The sequence below is a fragment of the Rattus rattus genome, chromosome 8 (assembly GCF_011064425.1).
Source record: "Rattus rattus isolate New Zealand chromosome 8, Rrattus_CSIRO_v1, whole genome shotgun sequence".
Classification (NCBI taxonomy): Eukaryota; Metazoa; Chordata; class Mammalia; order Rodentia; family Muridae; genus Rattus; species Rattus rattus.
The window spans coordinates 40,795,102-40,814,126 of NC_046161.1; the positions used below are offsets into that span (position 1 = coordinate 40,795,102).

Consider the following 19,025-nt stretch of genomic DNA (forward strand, 5'->3'; position numbering starts at 1 on the left):
CATTCAAAAAGGGGTGGGGATGAATTTATCCTATAGAACTCTTGCCTACCATGTGCAAAAGGGCTTGGGTTTAATCCTCAGCGCCAGATGAAGAAAAAACAGTTGTGAGCGTTAAGTGAGTCACAAACACTTAAGTCTATAGAAAAAAGGCTAAAATCGTCCTAGCTTTCTTTGCCGCTGAATCCATGTCATCTTCACTGGGAAGATTCTACATCATTTTCTTGAGAGAATACCAAAGGTGAGAAACGTACAGGTTTGATAAAACCTATCAAATTTTCATAGTCACAATACTAGGGATGGAGTTTGACTTCCCCTAAGTGGTACCTGGAAGCCTGTTCCAGACTTCCCATCAAAAGGTATTTATACCATTAAAAGTGGTTTAGATAAACTGGACACTAGGAACGTTTGGCACAGCATTCATTATTAAGGCATTGATCAAGAATTTGCCACTAGTGATATAGCTATGATAGTTCCCACAATCATACAGGTGTTCTTCCTTACGCTGGCTCTGAAGCCGCCAGCGCAGGATCTTGTGACATCAGCTTGTGGCTTCTCAGCAGGGGCAGTGTGGGCTGCTGGCTGTTTCACGGATGTGTCGTCACAGGAAAGCCTAACCAGTTTGAGATGCATGCATGTGAGCTCGCCAAAGCTCACACCTAACAACCCAGAAGTTCAAAATGCCACGGTCCTAAAACTTCCGCTGCTGGCTCCACCTCTACCGTTTCGTGTTGAAGAATTTTGTCCCACACGCCGAGCTGTTGCCCCGCCCTCACCGCTGCCATGGCGGCAGCTCCGCCGCTCTCCAAGGCTGAGTATCTGAAGCGTTACTTGTCTGGGACAGATGCTGGCTTGGAAGGAGGTCCAGAGTCCGGTCGCAAGCGGCGCAAAAAACGGCCGAAGCCGGGAGGCGCTGGCGGCAAGGGGTGAGTGGACCGGTGGGGTGTCGCGCTGCCCGGCTGCGCCCTCGGCCGCAGCTCTTCCTCGTCCTGGCCCGCGCGGTGCTGTGAGCGCTGCTGACCCCGCTCGGAGCCCAGGCCCTGCTCCACTGCCCTGAGGCGGGCCTGAGGCTGCCCCTGGCAGCTCAGACCTCATCCTCTGAGCAGCGTCCTCCTTGTGTTAAAGGCAGCTAGAACTTAACTCACTTTACCCCCGCATTTGTAGCCTTATGTCGTTCGGGTACAGGTTGAAAGTAGTGCCCCAAGAATAGCAGAGATAATTCAAAACCTTTTTCTTTATTTTATTTCTTTTTCTCGCCCTCCCTCCCGCCCCCTTCCACCCTTCCTTCCTTCCTTTCTCTTTTTTTCTCCTTCCTTCCTTCCTTCCTTCCTTCCTTCCTTCCTTCCTTCCTTCCTTAATTTTAAGATCCAAAAGTCTATTTTTCTGGGGGTTCCAAAGTACCAGGAACTGATCTGGGAATCAAAAGACCCCGTGTCCTGTTACTCAAACCTACTATTATCATTAACAACTAACACGGGGACAGTTCACATCATGTGACTGGCCTCTTTCTAAAAATTTTGACCATGTAACTTTCAGGACATTGTAATAAGGCAGACGTTTGTTTTAAATACTATATACTTTCAGTTTTGAAAGAGCTATGCTGTCACAGAGCTCAGATGAAATATCCCTGTAGTAACTTGGCCACTGGAATCTGGAAACGTTGGGATAGGAGATCCAACATGAACCCACATACAAAGGAAATTTCTGTATTTGTAGACTTTAGAGCAGCAGCCCTAATTTTAGCAGCTTACTGAAGGTACTATTTTGGATATAAAGTTGAAAACTCTGGAGGCTAATTCCATTCTCACCTTCCCCGCCCCCTTGGGTCTGCTAAGAGTTTATCAGCTTAAAGAAAGTACTGGATAGAATATAACGTGTGGCTCATACTCTCTATGGGACTGCATCGTGATCTAACAGTATTATTCCCATATGACCTGTTGTACTGAGTAGAATAATTCCCCTGTTGCCCAAATTTATCTTCATTGAGAACTTGAACATGACATTATTTATAGGTGGAATCTTCGTGGTGTTATCAGTTAAGATGAGCCTATATTCAGTTAAGGTGGGTGCTAAATTCAGTGTGGCTGATGTCCTTGGGAGAAGGGGCAATGCCAAGCAGGGGGGAACGTTCACACTTTGGAGCGATACCGATTAGAATTAGAGTCCTAGCTGAGTTACTACAGCCTGAGTGGTCCAGGGCAAGAGGGTTAGTTTATCTCTCTGAGACTTATGTCCTAGTCCTCACAGTGATCTTGCCTATGCTACTTGTCTGAAATGGTTGCTGTGATTAGAGCTGTACCATGTGTGCCTGGCATTTCAAATAACCTCTCTGTAGCACAGTTCATCTGGGCCGCACACATTTATTGGATGTCACCACCTTACAGTAATTAGGGACCGGTTCCTGAAGTCCCCAGGGACTTAAGTGCCTTCACACAATGATACACTGGTTCCTGTAGATGCCTCATGTCCTTTTAAAATCATCTGTAGGTTACTTAAAAGCCCACTACAACTTAGATGGTATGCCAGTAGTTACGTTATTTAAGCCACTGTAACCAAAGGAAGCCTGTATCTATTTAATGCATTAGCTATTCTTTTTTCCCCTGAGCGTTTTTTTAATCTGTGGCTGGTTAAGTTTGCAGTTGCAGAGTCCATGGGTATGGAGGGCTGAATACCTCCTGTGACAGTTATGTTGAAGAGGGCTTGATGAACAAAAAAAAAAAGGCATTAGGCAGCAGGGTGTGGTGGTAGATGTCTATAATCCCAGCCCAGGGGAGGCTGGGCAGGAGCAGAGCTGAAAGCTAGCTATATAGCGAGATGGTCTGGGAACAACAAAAAGGCAGTAAATAACAGAATGCCTTAGCCCTTGGCTGTTGGAGCATAGAAGTTAATGGGAATATGGGCTTATAAACACAAATCAAAGCATTCTAAGCGTGTGTAGAGGTATTTCTACTCCGGGACTAGGAGACAGTGAGCAAGAAAGATAGGTCCAAGGAAGTTATTCAGGGCTGGGGCCCAAAGGAAATACGATTCATGATTAACCGAAGAGTAGGTCTGGCAGAAGGAAGGGGGTCCATCTGTGAAGAGTGATATTGCCAAAAGGTGGACAGTGAGAGAGGAGTACACAAACACTGAGCCCATTGTTTAACTTCAAAAGCCAGTGGGAAGCTGGTGACAATGGCTCTGACATGCCTGACAGCCTGAATTCAATCCCCTGAACCCACATGGTGGAGGGAGAGCACTGACTCCTGCAAGTTGTCCTCTAACCTCCATGTGCATGCAGTAGCACATGGATACACCATCACACACACACACACACTATACACTAAATGTCAAAGAACAACAGGCAAATGTGCATAGGTGTGTGTCCCAGAATGAGTTCCTTTTTGAGCTTTTTATTGTTCTCATCTAGAATGCGGATCGTTGATGATGATGTGGGCTGGGCGGCTATCTCTACCGCTAAGCTGGAAAAGGAGGAGGAGGAGGATGGAGATTTGCCTGTGGTATGTATCTTGTGGAGACTCTTGTCAGGACTTGAAATGATCTACGCTTCTCGGCCTAGGCGCTGAGCAAGGGAAGAGGTGACACTTAGAGCTGCTTGGCACTGTTTTCCTTCTATGGTGCTTATACAAGTGGTCCCAACTTACTGTTTTGACTATGCAGTGTTGTGAACATGATACATTTTCAGCAGTATGTGGTTTTGAATTTTATTTTTTTGGTATGATATTCTTACGGTGGGTAGTGGAAGTCAGTCAATGTGATCACAAGGAGAAGCAGACAATTCTCTGCATGTAAGAATGACTGATAGAGGGGCTGGAGAGATGGCTCAGCGGTTAAGAGCACCCGACTACTCTTCCAGAGGTCCTGAGTTCAATTCCCAGCAACCACATGGTGGCTCACAACCATCTATAAAGAGATCTGATGCCCTCTTCTGGTGTATCTGAAGACAGCTACAGTGTACTTATATATAATAAATTAATAAATCTTTAAAAAAAAAAAAAGAAGAATGACTGATAGACCTAGTGATTGAACACCAGCCATGCTAAATAAGCATAGAGGGTCTCACTCGGTTGTCAGCGCAGTCCTCTGAGTCCTGCTTTTAGAAATAAGGGCATTGAGACTCGAGATACTTGCCACAGGACACACAAGTGACAGAGCTATGACCCAGATCTCAGCTCATCTGTGTTTCGGGAAGCCCTCAGTGCCCAGAGAGAGCTGAAGCTTACATGAGGAATGAGCTAGCCTGTGATGTTGAATGCCATTAACTTCTCTGAGGCAGTTTGCTGGTTGATGGCCTTGGTCTGTCCTCGGAGGATTATGGTGAGAATTGAATAAGATAATTGTGAGATAGTGTCTTGCACAGCTGTTCTCTGTGACTGCAACCTATTATCCTAGCCATTTTGAAGGTTTCTTCTGTAGAAAGAGATGAGAGGTCAGAGTAAGGGTGGAGGGAAAGAGCTTACATGAGGGTAGATGTAAATTAAGAATGTTCTAACACTGTTCAGAAGCACAGTGGGCTGACTTGAAGGATGAGTTCTCTTGAAGGGACGTTTCTGTGAATGAACATTAGGAAGTTTGGAGGCGGCTATCCTTGAACGCTTTGTAATTTGGTGTATGACCTATCATTGTGCCTGCTCACAGGAAAGGTTTCAAATGGGTCATAAGCTTTGATTGGTGATAGGCACGTTAGGAAGGCTGTGCTCAAACAACATGAAATAATAAAAATGTAAAGGAATGGAGCTTTTTGCTTACAAATGGCAGTTGTATGCCAGCATGTTACTAGAAAGGTTTGTAATGAAAGGAATTTATCTTTGGAGAGAGACTGACTAGTCAGAGAAAGGTCTCCGTCAATTATCACAGTGACATTGAGATGTATATGGGACAAGAATTACTGAGGACCACTGCACGTTTCCTTACAGCCACACTGGTGTGTGGGCACTGGGTGTGTTAGGTTAGGAGCCAGAACAGCTACGGCTCCAGGCTCTTGGGATGAGTACTCCTTGGCTGGATTCTGTGGTTTTTCCTTACTGTAGTGTCCCTACTCCTGCAGGTGGCCGAGTTTGTGGATGAGCGTCCAGAAGAGGTAAAGCAGATGGAGGCCTTCCGCTCCAGTACCAAGTGGAAGCTTCTGGGAGGTGAGTGTTAGCAGCAAATACAACTGCACGTCTCACTTCCAGTGACTATGAAAAACATGGTGGGAAAAAGATGTCAGGACTTCAGAAGGGCGTGGTCACATGGTCAGGGCCCACAGTTTTGTCCATTTATTTTGTGACTGTTTCTCTGTTCTCCTGACTTTTCATAAACAAGGCTCTCCCATCTCCTCCTCCATCCCCCCTGTGTTTTCCTTTCTTGTATTTTAAGCCTCTGAGACAAAGTCTCAGTGTAGCCCAGGCTGCTGTGACTGGATCTTACTTACTGAGATCTGTTTAACTACAGAACATTCCTGGTGCCTGCTCATTTCTCATACATAGGTGACGAAAGAATTGTCTTGTAAGTGGGGTTTGTTACCCTTTGTGCCATTAGGCCAGAGCACATTGTGGGAATCTTACCATTTGCTTTTGTGTTTAGGCCACAGTGAAGATGGACATTTTCATAATGATGACCAAGATCCATCTCCTCCCAGGAAGGCCCGTCATGATACCCCAGATGCATCTCCTCCCAGGAGGGTCCGTCATGGCACCCCGGAGCCATCTCCCCCAAGGAAGGTCTGCCATGACACCCCGGATCCATCTCCCACAAGGAGGGTCCGCCATGACACCCTAGATCCATCTCCCCCAAGGAGGGTCCGCCATGACAGCCCGGATCCATCTCCTCCCAGGAGGGTCCGCCATGATACCCCGGATCCTTCTCCCCCAAGGAGGGTCCGCCATGACACCCTGGATCCTTCTCCCCCAAGGAGGGTCCGCCATGACTCAGATGCTTCTCCCCCCAGGAGGTCTCATTGTAATTCTTCAGCTGTATCTCCTAAGAGAGGCCATCATGGTTCCTCAGGCACCTCATCCCCAAGACAGGCCCATAACCACTCCCCTGCTGCAGCCCAGCATAGAAGGACTCTTGACTCTTCCGGTGCACAGCACCACAGGAGGGCCCGTCACGATTCCCCTGATTTGGAACTGCCTAAAGCCAAGAGTAGCAAAGCTGCAGAAAGACCCTCTAGCAAGACAGTATCCCAGAGTGGGCTAGGACCCCCACACCCATCACTCTCCATGAACAGCAAGTACGAGCATGACTCTGACCTTTCTCCTCCACGGAAACGGCAAGCAAAGGCCCATTTCGGAGCCAAGAAGCAGCTCGACTCTAAAGGTGAGTGCAACACTGTGTGTGAGAGCAGCTTTGTCCCTGTGAGGGTCCGGACAGGTTTCTTTTGAAAAGTCCTGAAAAATGAGAGACTATACTAAGAGTTGAAAAATAAAAGGGTTTTGGGGAAAGTTTTGTGTCCTTTTGCTCACTCACCCTGCCCATAACAAGGTACAGATGGGGTGGGCTCAGAGGCTCAGGGATAAAGCATTGTCTTCACCAGTGCAGTAAAAGGGGAAAACTGACTTCTGAAAGTTGTCCTGACTTTCACATGTGGACGCCTGCACTCATATACACACATGTGCACATACAATAATAATAAATACAAATACACTTATGTACAGAAATATATAGACACAAAAGTGTCACAAAATGTGTCCGTTAGACAACCGCACTGCTAGTGTTGTAGCCAGTGTCCCTGGGTGGCCTTTGGCATGCAGGTTGGGTGTAGTTGTGCCTGGCTGTGCAGAACATGTCTGTTGCCTGTGTAGTCTTGCCTGCTCTCTCCACTTAACAGTTTTCCCTGGGTTTGCTCTTAGGATATTTGTCAGCCATCCTGTACTGATGGCACAAAAGTGAATTCTTTCTCTCTCTTCCTCCCTCCCTCCCTCCCTCCCTCTCCCTTCCTTCCTTCCTTCCTTCCTTTTCTTCCTTCCTTCCTTTCTTCCTTTCTTTAGATTTATTACACACACACACACACACACACACACACACACACACACACACACACACACACACATTATGAGTACACTATTGGTCTCTTCAGACACACCAGAAGAGGGCATCAGATCTCATTACAGATGGTTGTGAGCCACCATGTGGCTGCTGGGAATTGAACTCAGGACCTCTGGAAGAGCAGTCGGTGCTCTTAACCACTGAGCCATCTCTCCAGCCCTGGACTGTTTTTTTATCTTAGATCTCCTGGAGATTTAACGATGGTTCCTGGGAAGCTGAGCAGTTATTTACTAGGTCAGAATGTGTGGCTGTTGCTACAACCTGGTACCCTCTACAGGGAGGCTTTTCAGGCAGTGACCGGTGACACTGTCATCTAGAACAGGCCCATTCAGGAAAGGTTTTTTACTTCATCATTTGTTCTAGCTACAGTTTTAATTTTAAAGTGAAATTACTTTGTTATTCTTGAGTCTGGGGACATCGGCATATACTCCAGGTCTTTCTGACTCTGCCACACTAAAGAGGACACTCAGCTCCTCTGCCAGTTCTGGAGAAGGTGGCAGTGGAGAGAAGATGGCATAGACCAGTGCCTGAGATCTCATCTACTTTTCAAAGTGTCCAGACACTGGTGGCCAAGAAACAAAGACCCTGCCTTTGTTCTTCTCTGTGTCACTTGTGCCCGTGTTTTGGTTAGTCATTTTTTTTTTTTTTATAGGATAGCTAAATAGACTGTACCCCAGCTCGGTAAGTTCTCTTAAACATTCTTATAGGGAGATTAGTTTATCCTCCCTCTCCTGTGCTGGGGACCAGAACCAGATCTGACACACTAGGTAGGCAGCCACTTCACTACTGATTCATCCCCATCCTTAATTCATTCTTTAATCCCTGGATTCTCTTAGACTCAGGAGATTTCATAGATGCTTTTGACCTAGGAAACATCATAGTCATTCTTTGGTCTTTTCTACCTAGGTGTCTGCCAAAAAGCATCTGATTCAGATCTTTCTCCTCCACGGAAAAACAGTAAGTCAGGGCACCAGGATTCTGATTCAGATCTGTCACCACCACGGAATAGACCAAGACGCCAAAGCTCTGACTCTGACCTCTCTCCACCACGGAGAAGACAGAGGACCAAATCTTCCGACTCTGACCTCTCTCCACCTCGAAGGAGTCCCCGTTCTGGGAAGAAGGTGAGTTTCTAGGAGTCGTGTCTTTGTCACAGTGACTTCTCCCTTCCAGCTTTCCAGACACTGCAGAGGTTCCACAGAGAACGAGAAAAGTGGTACAGGAACTTGGAGTTAGAAGCATTCCTGGAACTTTCTCTGAAGGTGACATGGGTATAACTGGTCTTAGCTGGGCTGGAGCAGAGGCTTGGGGATCCAGAATGTTGGAGGTTTGAAGGCTGTGCAGTTACTGCACCCAAATGGTGCTCAAAATGTTGATTTTGGACTGTTGCATTTCTGGTTTTGGATCAGGAGTGCGCAACTGGACCAGATTTCCCAGGAGACCCCTGCCTCTCATCGCCCACAATGTTCCAGTCCCATCTTAGTGTCTCCAGGAAGTCTCAGTGTCTTGTCTTTGTTGTTTTGAGTGCTCTCCAAGGCTGGCCTTGAACTTGACACATCCTCTTCCCACCTGGTGATACACAGGCTGGCACCACCTGTTTTCCTATTAGCAAATTGAGCCTTACAGATTATAGAGTGCAGTTAGTGCAGGACCCAGTGAAACCAACCATAGCTTTAAGGTCTACTCTGCTACGTAGTATCTGTGAGATCGGGCAAGAAACTCTGTTCCTCTAAATCTCAACTTTCTGTGTTTTAAAATGTGCATAACTGTGCTGTAGGGGACTCTATCTTAAAAAAAGAGAAAAGTCATACAAATTTTTAGCTCCTTCAATGTGCCCGATGTTTGTGTTTTTGTTTTCTTTAAAATTTGATACCATAAAGTGTTCTGTGAGATTAGATGTTTCCCACTCTTTGTCGTGAGCTCTGTGGTCAATTAATGAGAATATGAAACTAGAGGTTTTGGTTTGGTTATAGCTGACAGCCAGGCACATGGGCCGCTGTTTGCCTCCTGGCCCACTGGTGTTGCTGTCGCCTCTTATCTTGCACAGACTGCATACATGTCTTCCTCTTGCACAGACTGCATACATGTCTTCCTCTTGCACAGACTGCATACATGTCTTCCTCTTGCACAGACTGCATACATGTCTTCCTCTTGCATAGACTGCATACATGTCTTCCTCTTGCACAGGCTCCACACATGTATTCCGGAGCAAAAACTGGGTTGGTCACCAATGTTCAGCGGGAGCATCAGGAGCTCAAGAAACAGGACCAAGATGCCACCGACCTCGGAGGTACCATTGTGAGCGTGCATGGGCCACTTTCGGCTCATGTAGCTCTCTTTTCTCTGTTTTTAATGTGTCTGGTTGTATTTGCTAGCTGAAACGTCCTTGTTTCTATGTCTCTGCCCTGCTTGTGTGTAGTACTTTAACCTCAGTAGTCTAAGCACTTCTTTCCTTCCTAATATGTTAATGTTGGTAGGAGCCACTATAGTCTGTCTGCAAAGTTCTTCCAGCAAAAGACCTCAAGCAGTTGGTTTCTAGTGCTAGAATGTATCTCTGATTGCGATACCTGGTGTTTATCTTTAAAGTGGGATTTTCTCTTTCTTTTTTTTCTTTTTTTCGGAGCTGGCCACCGAACCTAGGGCCTTGCACTTGCTAGGCAAGCGCTCTACCACTGAGCTAAATCCCCAACCCGTGACTTTCTCTTTCATAGCTCAGTTTGAATTCACTGAAACTGTATTTCGAGACAAGTCTGGTCGGAAGAGGAATTTGAAGCTGGAGCGCTTGGAACAGAGGAGAAAAGCAGAGAAAGACTCAGAGCGAGATGAGCTGTATGCTCAGTGGGGGAAAGGGTAAGGCGCCCCTAAGCACAAAGCTGGACTGCAGGACCAGAGCCAGCAGTTGCCTTGCTTTTCTGGAAGCTGATACAGTGAGCCTCAGGTGCAGAGTCTCCTGAGATGGTCGGGATTCTGGAGCTGCTACAAAGAGGGAGTTCTGCAAGGCAGCATTATGGTCTCTCAGTGTCGGAGGGAGTGAGAGTTCTCAACCAGGATGATTCTTTTTTTCCCAGGCTTGCCCAGAGCCGGCAGCAGCAACAGAATGTAGAAGACGCAATGAAGGAGATGCAGAAACCTCTGGCTCGCTACATAGATGATGAAGATCTGGATCGGATGCTGAGAGAGCAAGAAAGAGAAGGGGACCCGATGGCCAACTTCATTAAGAAGAATAAAGCTAAGGAGAACAAGAATAAGAAAGGTGAGACTTGGGGTTGCTGGAGCCTGAGGTGGTTGAGAGAGTTGTCAGAGGGCTGTGCGTAGCTTTTCCCAGAGAAGGCTGCTCCACACTACTGTAATGCCCCAGTGTTGGGAAGTTTGGGTCAAAATAATAGGAACTTTCATGAAGAATTTTCTTCCCTAGCCAGCTAGCTCTGAGTTAAATTGTGTCAGTAGCTAATTTCCTTTTTCCCATTCCTGTCTTTAGTGAGGCCTCGCTACAATGGTCCTGCTCCTCCTCCCAATAGATTCAACATTTGGCCGGGGTATCGCTGGGATGGAGTGGACAGGTAGGTCTATTTCCTACATTTTTGTTTTCTCTTCTGCTTAACCTTAACCTTTTCTGTTTTCTTTTCCCTTTTTTTTTTTTTTGTTTTTGTTTTTGTTTTTTTTTCTTCTTGATACAGGGTCTCACTACATAGCCAGGCTGACCTCATAGGTACTGGAAATACAGCATGGGAACCACAGTAGGCTTTGTCCATTGTCTGAGATCCCTCTCCATGTGTCCTCTCTCTCAGTCACAGGGAGTAGTGTGCAATGTGTGCTTCAGTTCCTGAGCTCTAAGTTCCCAAGGCCTGGATTTCTCGTTTCCTTTCCATGTGCTGAAAGAGCTCAGGATGAGTACCTGGCACCCAGACACACTGAGTGTGTGTACCTCTATAAAACTTGGAGACCCCAGGAAGCCTCGCTTATGTTTATTATACACTTAGAGTTATTATATGAAAAATTAAACGATGTTTTAATTATATGCTAATATAATTACTATTACTTTTAAGGAAAAGTAATTATTTAAAAAAGAAACCAAAATAATTGGTTTAGCTTTTTTTAACTATCATTAATGACTAGACTAATAGTAGACAGCTGTGTTCTGAATTTGACTATTGGGCAGTGTTTCTCTGAAATGCAGGAGAAGAACCCAACCTGCCATGTCAGTAGCAGAAGAGGAAGGTGTGGCACACAGAAAAGCTGTCTCCTTCAAGGCTGCTGTGTGGGTCTGAAGCCATGGAAGGAACTATTGAAACTTTTGAGGCTTTTTTTTTCTTTGAGACAGGGTCTCTGCATAGTCCTGGCTCACCTGGAACTCTGAATAGGCAGGCTGGCCTGGGACTTGTAGATCTACCTACCAAGTTCTGGGATTAAAGGCATGTGCCACCACGCCTACATAATTCATGGTCCTTTTTTTTTCCTTCTTTAATTTTATTTTTTACATATGGGTGTTTTTGCCTGCATGTAAATCTGTGCAGGAAGTAATCTTGGCAGCCTGAAGGGTGTGTCAGATCTTTTGAGACCAGAATTACAGTTAGGTGCTAGAAATTGAACCCAGGTCCTCTGGAAGAGCAGCTCCTGAGCCACCTTTCCAGTCATGGTCTTTTTATACTTTACGTCTTTTACCGGTGCACACTATGAGTCATATATTGGTCATGTAGCATGAAGGTTTGCTGAGTTTTACAGACCTCCCAGATGTTGACGTTTTTAATTCTACAGCATCAGAAAATCACTTGGTATGTTGAGAAGGTTCTCTGAGATACATGCTGGGCTTGTTCAGATTATTTTTTTTTTTTTTTTTTTTTTTGGTTCTTTTTTTTCCAGAGCTGGGGACCGAACCCAGGGCCTTGCGCTTCCTAGGCAAGCGCTCTACCACTGAGCTAAATCCCCAACCCCCAGATTATTTTCACATGCTTCTGACCCTGCCTCGTGACTGACGCCCTTAGTGTACACTCAGCAATGACGTGGGATGGTGGTGCTTTCTAAGATCAGTTAGGCCAAGGTGGCTCGAGTTTACAGAACTGTCCTGATATCTCAGTTGTATTCTGTCAGTTGCTAGGACGACGCTCCAGCTGCTCTGAGTCCAGAATTCCCATTTGATGGCTTTCAGGTCTCCGTTGAGATTTCCCATCTGCTCACCCACTTGGAGACAGTTTTTTCTTTTTGGAAAATATTTGTAAATGGTGTTTTGAAATTTTGCCTGCTGATTGCAAATTCTGTTCACCATAGAATTGCTTTCTGTTGATAACCTGTCTCCTGCCTCCCCTCCCTTTTTGGGACAGGGTCTCTGTAGGCCAATCTGGTTTAGAGCTGGCAATGTAGCCCAAACTGACCTTCAACTCAGACCCTCCTGCCATAGCCTCCTGACTATTGAAATTATATGTGGGTGACACTGTAGCTAGCTAACTGTTTTTGAGTACACGTTATTTTCCTGTGGTTTATTTATTAGCTCTTTTATTTGTGAGAGATACACAGTGGAATTTTGGGTCCTGCTGCATTTCTCTGTTGGTTTTTGTCTGTAGAATTTTACCCTACCTCGAACCCCTGTCTCCCTTGCAGTGGGCAGCAGCTAACATCTCGGCTTAGGTCTTGCTCTGGCTGCTGCACTCTAACAGGGCTGGTAGTGGTCCTCTGGGCATGCATAGTGAGTCACCAAAGCTTGGGGTGACGTTGCTTTAGATAACCAGGGTTTCTCCCCTTTGCAGTACCTCTCTCCCAGAACTTAATTTTGTAGCCACTCTTCCACTGCCACTAACACCTCAACCCAGTCAGCCCATGGTTCTGCCTGTGGTCTACTTGAGCTGTGTGGACTGAGAACTTACCCTCTGGCAAACCCACTCCTATTGGATTTTTTCCTGCTTTAGCACTCACCCATGCCTTAAACCACTATTTATTTTGTCCAGGTTTTATAGTTGCTACTTGAGGGTCAGAATCCACTTCCCACTACCCAGCCTCAGGCATAGTCCTCTGTCCCTCAGGCTGCTTCTGGATCTGACTCCAGCTCTTCCTGAGGTCAAAGCCTTGGAGGGACTGCTGTTGCTGGCCGCTGTGCTTGCTGGTCACCCTGCAGAATCCCTGCCAGCAGGGTTTTCCTGAACTCCCACTTGCTCTGTAGCCACAGGTAGATCTGGTCAGAGCAGTGCCTGCCAGCAGAGTGCCTGCTGCGCGGTTCATTTCTTTGGCTCCAAATGTAGAACTCTATCTGACCTAGCTTTGTATTTTTTTTGGTGTTTCATTTTTGTTTTTAACTTTAATAATTATCCATCATCTGAGTACATCATCTGAGTACATTTACATTTTTAGTATTCTTGAAATGAGTACTATATCATTCACCAGGTTTCTCATCTATATACATAAACACAACATTTATATGTGCACAATGTTTTGTCTCACAGGAAAATAAATGAATAAAATGATAAATAATAAAAAAGGAAGGAGTGGCAATTCAGAGAGAGAAAAGTGTGAGGTGGGGAAGGAATTTGAAGTTTGTGGTCTGCTCACCATTTACTTGAACCTCACCCAGAATTGGCTTCCATAATGACCCGTTCCTGTTCTTTGTTCTGTCTTGGCCCCTGTGAATGCCTTCCTCTGTTACCCTGCAGTGTTTTTCAGTTCTCCTTCTGGAACCCTCACTGCTCTCACTCCTGCTTCTTCTGGTTGCCTCTTTCCGAACCCGGTCTTCAGCCATTGCCTGTGTAGTTCAGCTCTGTAGTCCATCCTCTGTGCAGTTCACACATGCAGAGCATCCCTGCCTGGGAGGTGTCATTGTCATTCATCTGGTCTCTCAGACTGCTCACCCTGAGGCACACTGACCCCTCAGTTACCCAGTCCTACTGTTCTTCCCTCAGGTGGCCCCTGTTGCATCCCTGCCTGGCATCACTGTCTGATCGTTGCCTGCATTCATCTGTCTCACAGGCTGCTGTGCTGCCTTTCTTACTGCACTTCTCTAGACATGTCTCTGAAAGGAGCTTTAAGTCCATATTCCCTGGGCGAAATCTGTATTTGTCTGTTTTTATGATGTCTTAAACTCACTGGGATTTGGCTTCTGCCTGTCTTTGCAGTGTTGACTCATGGCCACACCCTTTGTCACAATGTGGGCTCTGGCCACACCAAAGAAACCCCCCACCCCTTACCCCTTGCAGACCAGGGCTCTTGTTATTTTCACGCATAGCTTGTGGGCCACTCCCACAAAGGCCCTCGCTCAGTCCTTCCCAATCCTTTTACCGTCCACTATCCCCACCCCAACTCCCATGAGCTCATTCTGTTTTCTTTGATATCCCACACACATTCCTAACACAGTTTTTCCTTTTATTTGTTTCAGTTTTTAATTTAACTTTAATTTTTTGTTTGTTTTTGTGGGTGTTTTAGCTGTATGTCTGAGCACCACCCCCAGGGCAGAGCAGTTTTGGGTTCCTGGGACTAGAGTTGCAGATGGTAGTGAGCTGACATAGGGGTTCTCTAGAGGAACCCCAGTGTTCTTAATCACTGAGCCATCTCTGCAATCTTGTGTGTGTGTGTGTGTGTGTGTGTGTGTGTGTGTGTGTGTGTGTGTGTGTGTGTACACCTGTGTGTCAGAGTCTGTAATCCAGAAGTGGGTCTTGGATCCCCTGGAGCTGGAGTTAAAGATGATTGTGAGCCCATGCAATAATGATGGGGATAAAAGTTTGGTTTTGCAAGAGCAGCAAATGCTTTTAATGCCTGATCCTTTTCTTCAGCCCTGGCTTTTGCTTATTAGTTACTTGTTTAACTGTCTGTGTCACTTGTCTGAGTTTGTCAGGACAGGGGCTGTGTCATTCATTTTCCTGCCCTGATCCTTCCATAGCACCTAATGTCCAGTGAGAACCCGGTACGTATGTAAGCAGTGGTTAAATTGTGGTGCCTGTCGGTGTCGGCCGCGAGTGAGTTGTGCTTTGTTTTTGTGCGGTGTATTGAGCTATGGCTCTGTCTCTACCACTGAGTTACACCCCAGCCTTCTTTACTATTTATTCTGAGGCAGGGCTTCATGAAGTTGTCCAGGTTAACCAGGAGCTAACTCTGTAGCCATGCAGGCCTTGAATTTGTGATCTTCCTTCCTTTGGAGTATCTGGAGTTTAAGGCCAAGCTGTGTTGAGTCTCTGTAGAGAGTGTGAAGGTTTGAAGTAGTTGTCCAAGAGTCTGATAGTTGTCTAATAAGCCTGAGCCAGGACTGAGAAAGAGGGCTAATTTGTGTGTATTGTTGCTTTGGCTTTTTAGCATATGGTTTAAATATTTTCCCATGAATAGTTTTTCCTTTCTTTTTGTTTGTTTATTTGAGACAGAGTTTCTCTGTGTAGCTCTGGCAGTTCTGGAACTCTCTGTAGTCCAGGCTTGCTTCAAACTCAAATCTGCCTGCCTCAGCCTCCTGAGTGCTGGGATCAAAGGCGTGTGCAACCACTGCCTGTCTCCTCTCCACTTTTAAAATGAACGTTGAGAGTTTTGGCTGACTAGAATTTTTCTTTTGATTGCAGATCCAATGGCTTTGAACAGAAGCGCTTTGCCAGGCTTGCCAGCAAGAAAGCTGTGGAGGAGCTTGCCTACAAGTGGAGTGTTGAGGACATGTGACCTCCTGAGGCCGTGGGACCTCCTGAGGCCGTGCGATGCTGAGGTGCTGGTAGCAGCACCTCGCACCCAGCTCTAATGGAGTCTTGCTAGGAGACACGGACAGCAACTTGCTGTCACTCTGACCTTTGGACTAGACACCTAATCTCGGCCGTGTCCTGTGTGTCTGTTGTTTTGGCAGGACACGGTGACTTCTTTATCCCAGTGTTTGTTCTTGGCCAGTGCTTTTCTTTTTCTTAAAAATAAACACATATTTATTTTTTGTAATCATTTCCTAACTGGGTATTCTGCTTGGGAAAGAATTCCAGCTAATATCAAAGTTCTGGGGGTCTTGGGAGTAATGAGTGATTGGAGTTTTCATTAATTTAACTGTGTGAGTAAAAGCACACACTGTGTGTGAAAATCAGAATTTGGCGTTAAACCAGGTTCAGGAGTATTGGGCCTTATGTGTGATACATGTTAGTGGGAAAGGCCTACTGAGGCCCAGAAAATTTGGTTATATGGACAAAAATGAAGTGGGATCCCTTTCTCATATCACGTCAGCAGTCCTAAAGCAATTAAGGACCCAGATGAACTGAACAGTGAAGCTAGAGCGTGGCTCATATGGGGCCCTGGGTTCTGAGCCCCAAAAAGAAATGATAAAATCTGGTAGGAACACATGATGGTAGTACCACAGGGTAAAAGGCAGCTCACACAGACTGATCACTCTGGCTGCACATAAAGAGGCTTCTCTGTGCAGCAGAGCAGGTCCTGTCAGAGTTAGGGATGACTACAGTCGCCCAGAAGACACTGGCAATGTTTAACAGTGAGGGATTGCGGACATGAAGGATCGACTGCGTGACAGAACTCTACAAATCAGGAAGGAGAAGACAACTGAAAATAGAATAGAGAAAACGAAACCTAGACATCTAGTCAGCAGTCTCACTCCCAGTTAACTATCCTCGATAGCTAGTCAGCACAGTCTCACTCCCAGTTAACTATCCTAGACAGCTAGTCAGCAGTCTCACTCCCAGTTAACTATCCTAGATAGCTAGTCAGCACAGTCTCACTCCCAGTTAACTATCCTAGACAGCTAGTCAGCACAGTCTCACTCCCAGGTAACTATCCTAGATAGCTAGTCAGCACAGTCTCACTCCCAGTTAACTATCCTAGACAGTTAGTCAGCACAGTCTCACTCCCAGGTAACTATCCTAGATAGCTAGTCAGCACAGTCTCACTCCCAGTTAACGAAACCTAGACAGCTAGTCAGCACAGTCTCACTCCCAGTTAACTATCCTAGACAGTTAGTCAGCACAGTCTCACTCCCAGGTAACTATCCTAGACAGCTAGTCAGCACAGTCTCACTCCCAGTTAACGAAACCTAGATAGCTAGTCAGCACAGTCTCACTCCCAGTTAACTATCCTAGACAGCTAGTCAGCACAGTCTCACTCCCAGTTAACTAAACGCACATAAAAACATTTTCTATTCTGCAGCTGTTTATGGCAAAACCAGCTCTCATGGAGGAGGAAAACTCCATTTCAGCTGGTGTCTGTTGGATGCAGATGAGCAGGACATCTGGGAAGTAAGATTGGGAAGCCGTCCTGTGTGGTCGGTCGTTGAGAGTGGGCACTGGCGCGTGCTGCGAGAAACAGCCTCAGCCACATCATTCGCTAACTGGGCCTGTGAGCTATTTAACTTCTCTGAGCCTTAGCTACCTCTGTGAACCAGAAGAGTGCACCTCATGTTTACCGTGAGTTTAAAACTGCCTGGCCTACAGTGACTGACTGTCCTTAGCTGTCAGCATCCTTGTATCAAGTGTGGTAGGCATCTTCCAGGGTGGCTCTCAGGCACCCAAGCCCTTGGGTACTCCCCCGCCAGAGTGAATAGGGCTGGCTTGTCATCGTGAATGATGTGTCAGAACTATGAGACTCCTGAAAGGTCATGAAGGACATGTATACTCCGCTCTTTCTTGGATGGCTTGGTGTGAAGAAAGATCTCCCTGTTGAACACTCCAGCCCTCCAGGGGGTCATGTGAAGACTGAGGCTTTACCCCCGGGCAGCAGCAGGCAGAAGCCAGTTAGGTGCCTACAGCCCTCATCTGTAACTTGACCCAAGCCTCTATGGGTAGAGCCACTGGCTCCAGCTCTGTGACTCATAAAAGCTACGACAATAGATGTTTTGCATCTTCTTAAAAACAGAACAAGTCCATAACATTAAGTTAAATTACAGTGTATGATCCTTTGAGCGTAGACTCAGTGGGTTTTGATACATCATGGAGATGTGCAACTGTCAGCATAATGAATCTGAGACGTTGCGTTGTGTTCCTTCCTGGTCAGTCTGCCCTGGACAACCCTGGCCCACTTCCTACCTCCCCAAAAAGATTTGCTGCTCTGAGACTGATGTGATGTGAGTGCGACTGTCATCTAATCTGTGGCCTTTGTGTCTCTGGCTTCCACTATGCCGCATGTGTCCCAGTCCTAACCACGTCTCTCCTTTTGACTGAATAGCTCCACGTGTATGCTCATCACACATATTTTATTCATGTGGTCCACACTCTTGATTGTTACGAATACTGCTGCTATGTCTAATTGATATACACGGTTTGGGGTGGATGCTTTTATTTTCTCTAGTGATGCGTGTGTGTGTGTGTGTGTGTGTGTGTGTTGTGTGTGTGTGTGCACAGACTTAGGAGTGGGATCATGGAGTCACATGGAACTCAATGTTTTGACTTGTTGAGTCAAACGTGTATGAGAGAGAGTTCTGGCTTCCCTGCAACCTTGCCCGTACTTCCTGTTTTTTACTGTGGCTATCCTCGTGGATGGACGGTAGTAAGTCTGTGATACTGAGCTCCACAATGGATGACAAGTGTTGAGCATCTTAACATATCTTCATGTTTATTCAGGGACTTCACCCATTGTTCATGTATCTATAAGGATCCTGTATATGTATACACACATGTACATCATATGCATAAATATATGTATATGCACATTTTTTTTTTTGTAGACAGGGTGTTAGAACCAATGCTGGTGTTTAAGCCTCACACGGGGCACAGCACTAGATATGTAAGCAGAGCATGGTGACCCATGACACATCCTAGCACTCGTGAGGTGGATGGAGAAAGACCAGGATCATGGATCAGCCTGGACCTCGGGAGACCCTGTCTCAAAAACAAGCAAATGTATACATGAGAGTGGTTTCCTAGCTGTGTCCTTCAGAGGAACCTGTCTGAACTAGTTCCATGATGAATATCTCTGTGTAGTTTGGATAGCAGGAATCAAGACGGGAAGTGATGCAGGTACTATTTTTTAAAGATTTGTTTATTTTATGCATACAAGTACACCATATCTGTCTTCAGACACACAGAAGGGGGCATCAGATCTCAGTGCAGATGGTTGTGAGCTAC

General features: G+C 46.1%; 1 protein-coding gene across 1 annotated transcript; it reads left to right on the forward strand.

Annotated features, from left to right (window-relative positions):
• Positions 1-738: 738 nt before the first annotated feature.
• On the forward strand, positions 739-15,911 carry Bud13 (BUD13 homolog). Its single transcript, XM_032909672.1, has 10 exons — positions 739-923; positions 3,407-3,497; positions 5,045-5,129; positions 5,563-6,297; positions 7,933-8,150; positions 9,214-9,316; positions 9,738-9,876; positions 10,095-10,279; positions 10,505-10,586; positions 15,549-15,911. Exons 1-10 carry the CDS (start codon positions 781-783, stop codon positions 15,640-15,642), a joined length of 1,875 nt encoding a protein of 624 aa, XP_032765563.1. The 5' UTR covers positions 739-780; the 3' UTR covers positions 15,643-15,911.
• Positions 15,912-19,025: the final 3,114 nt, after the last annotated feature.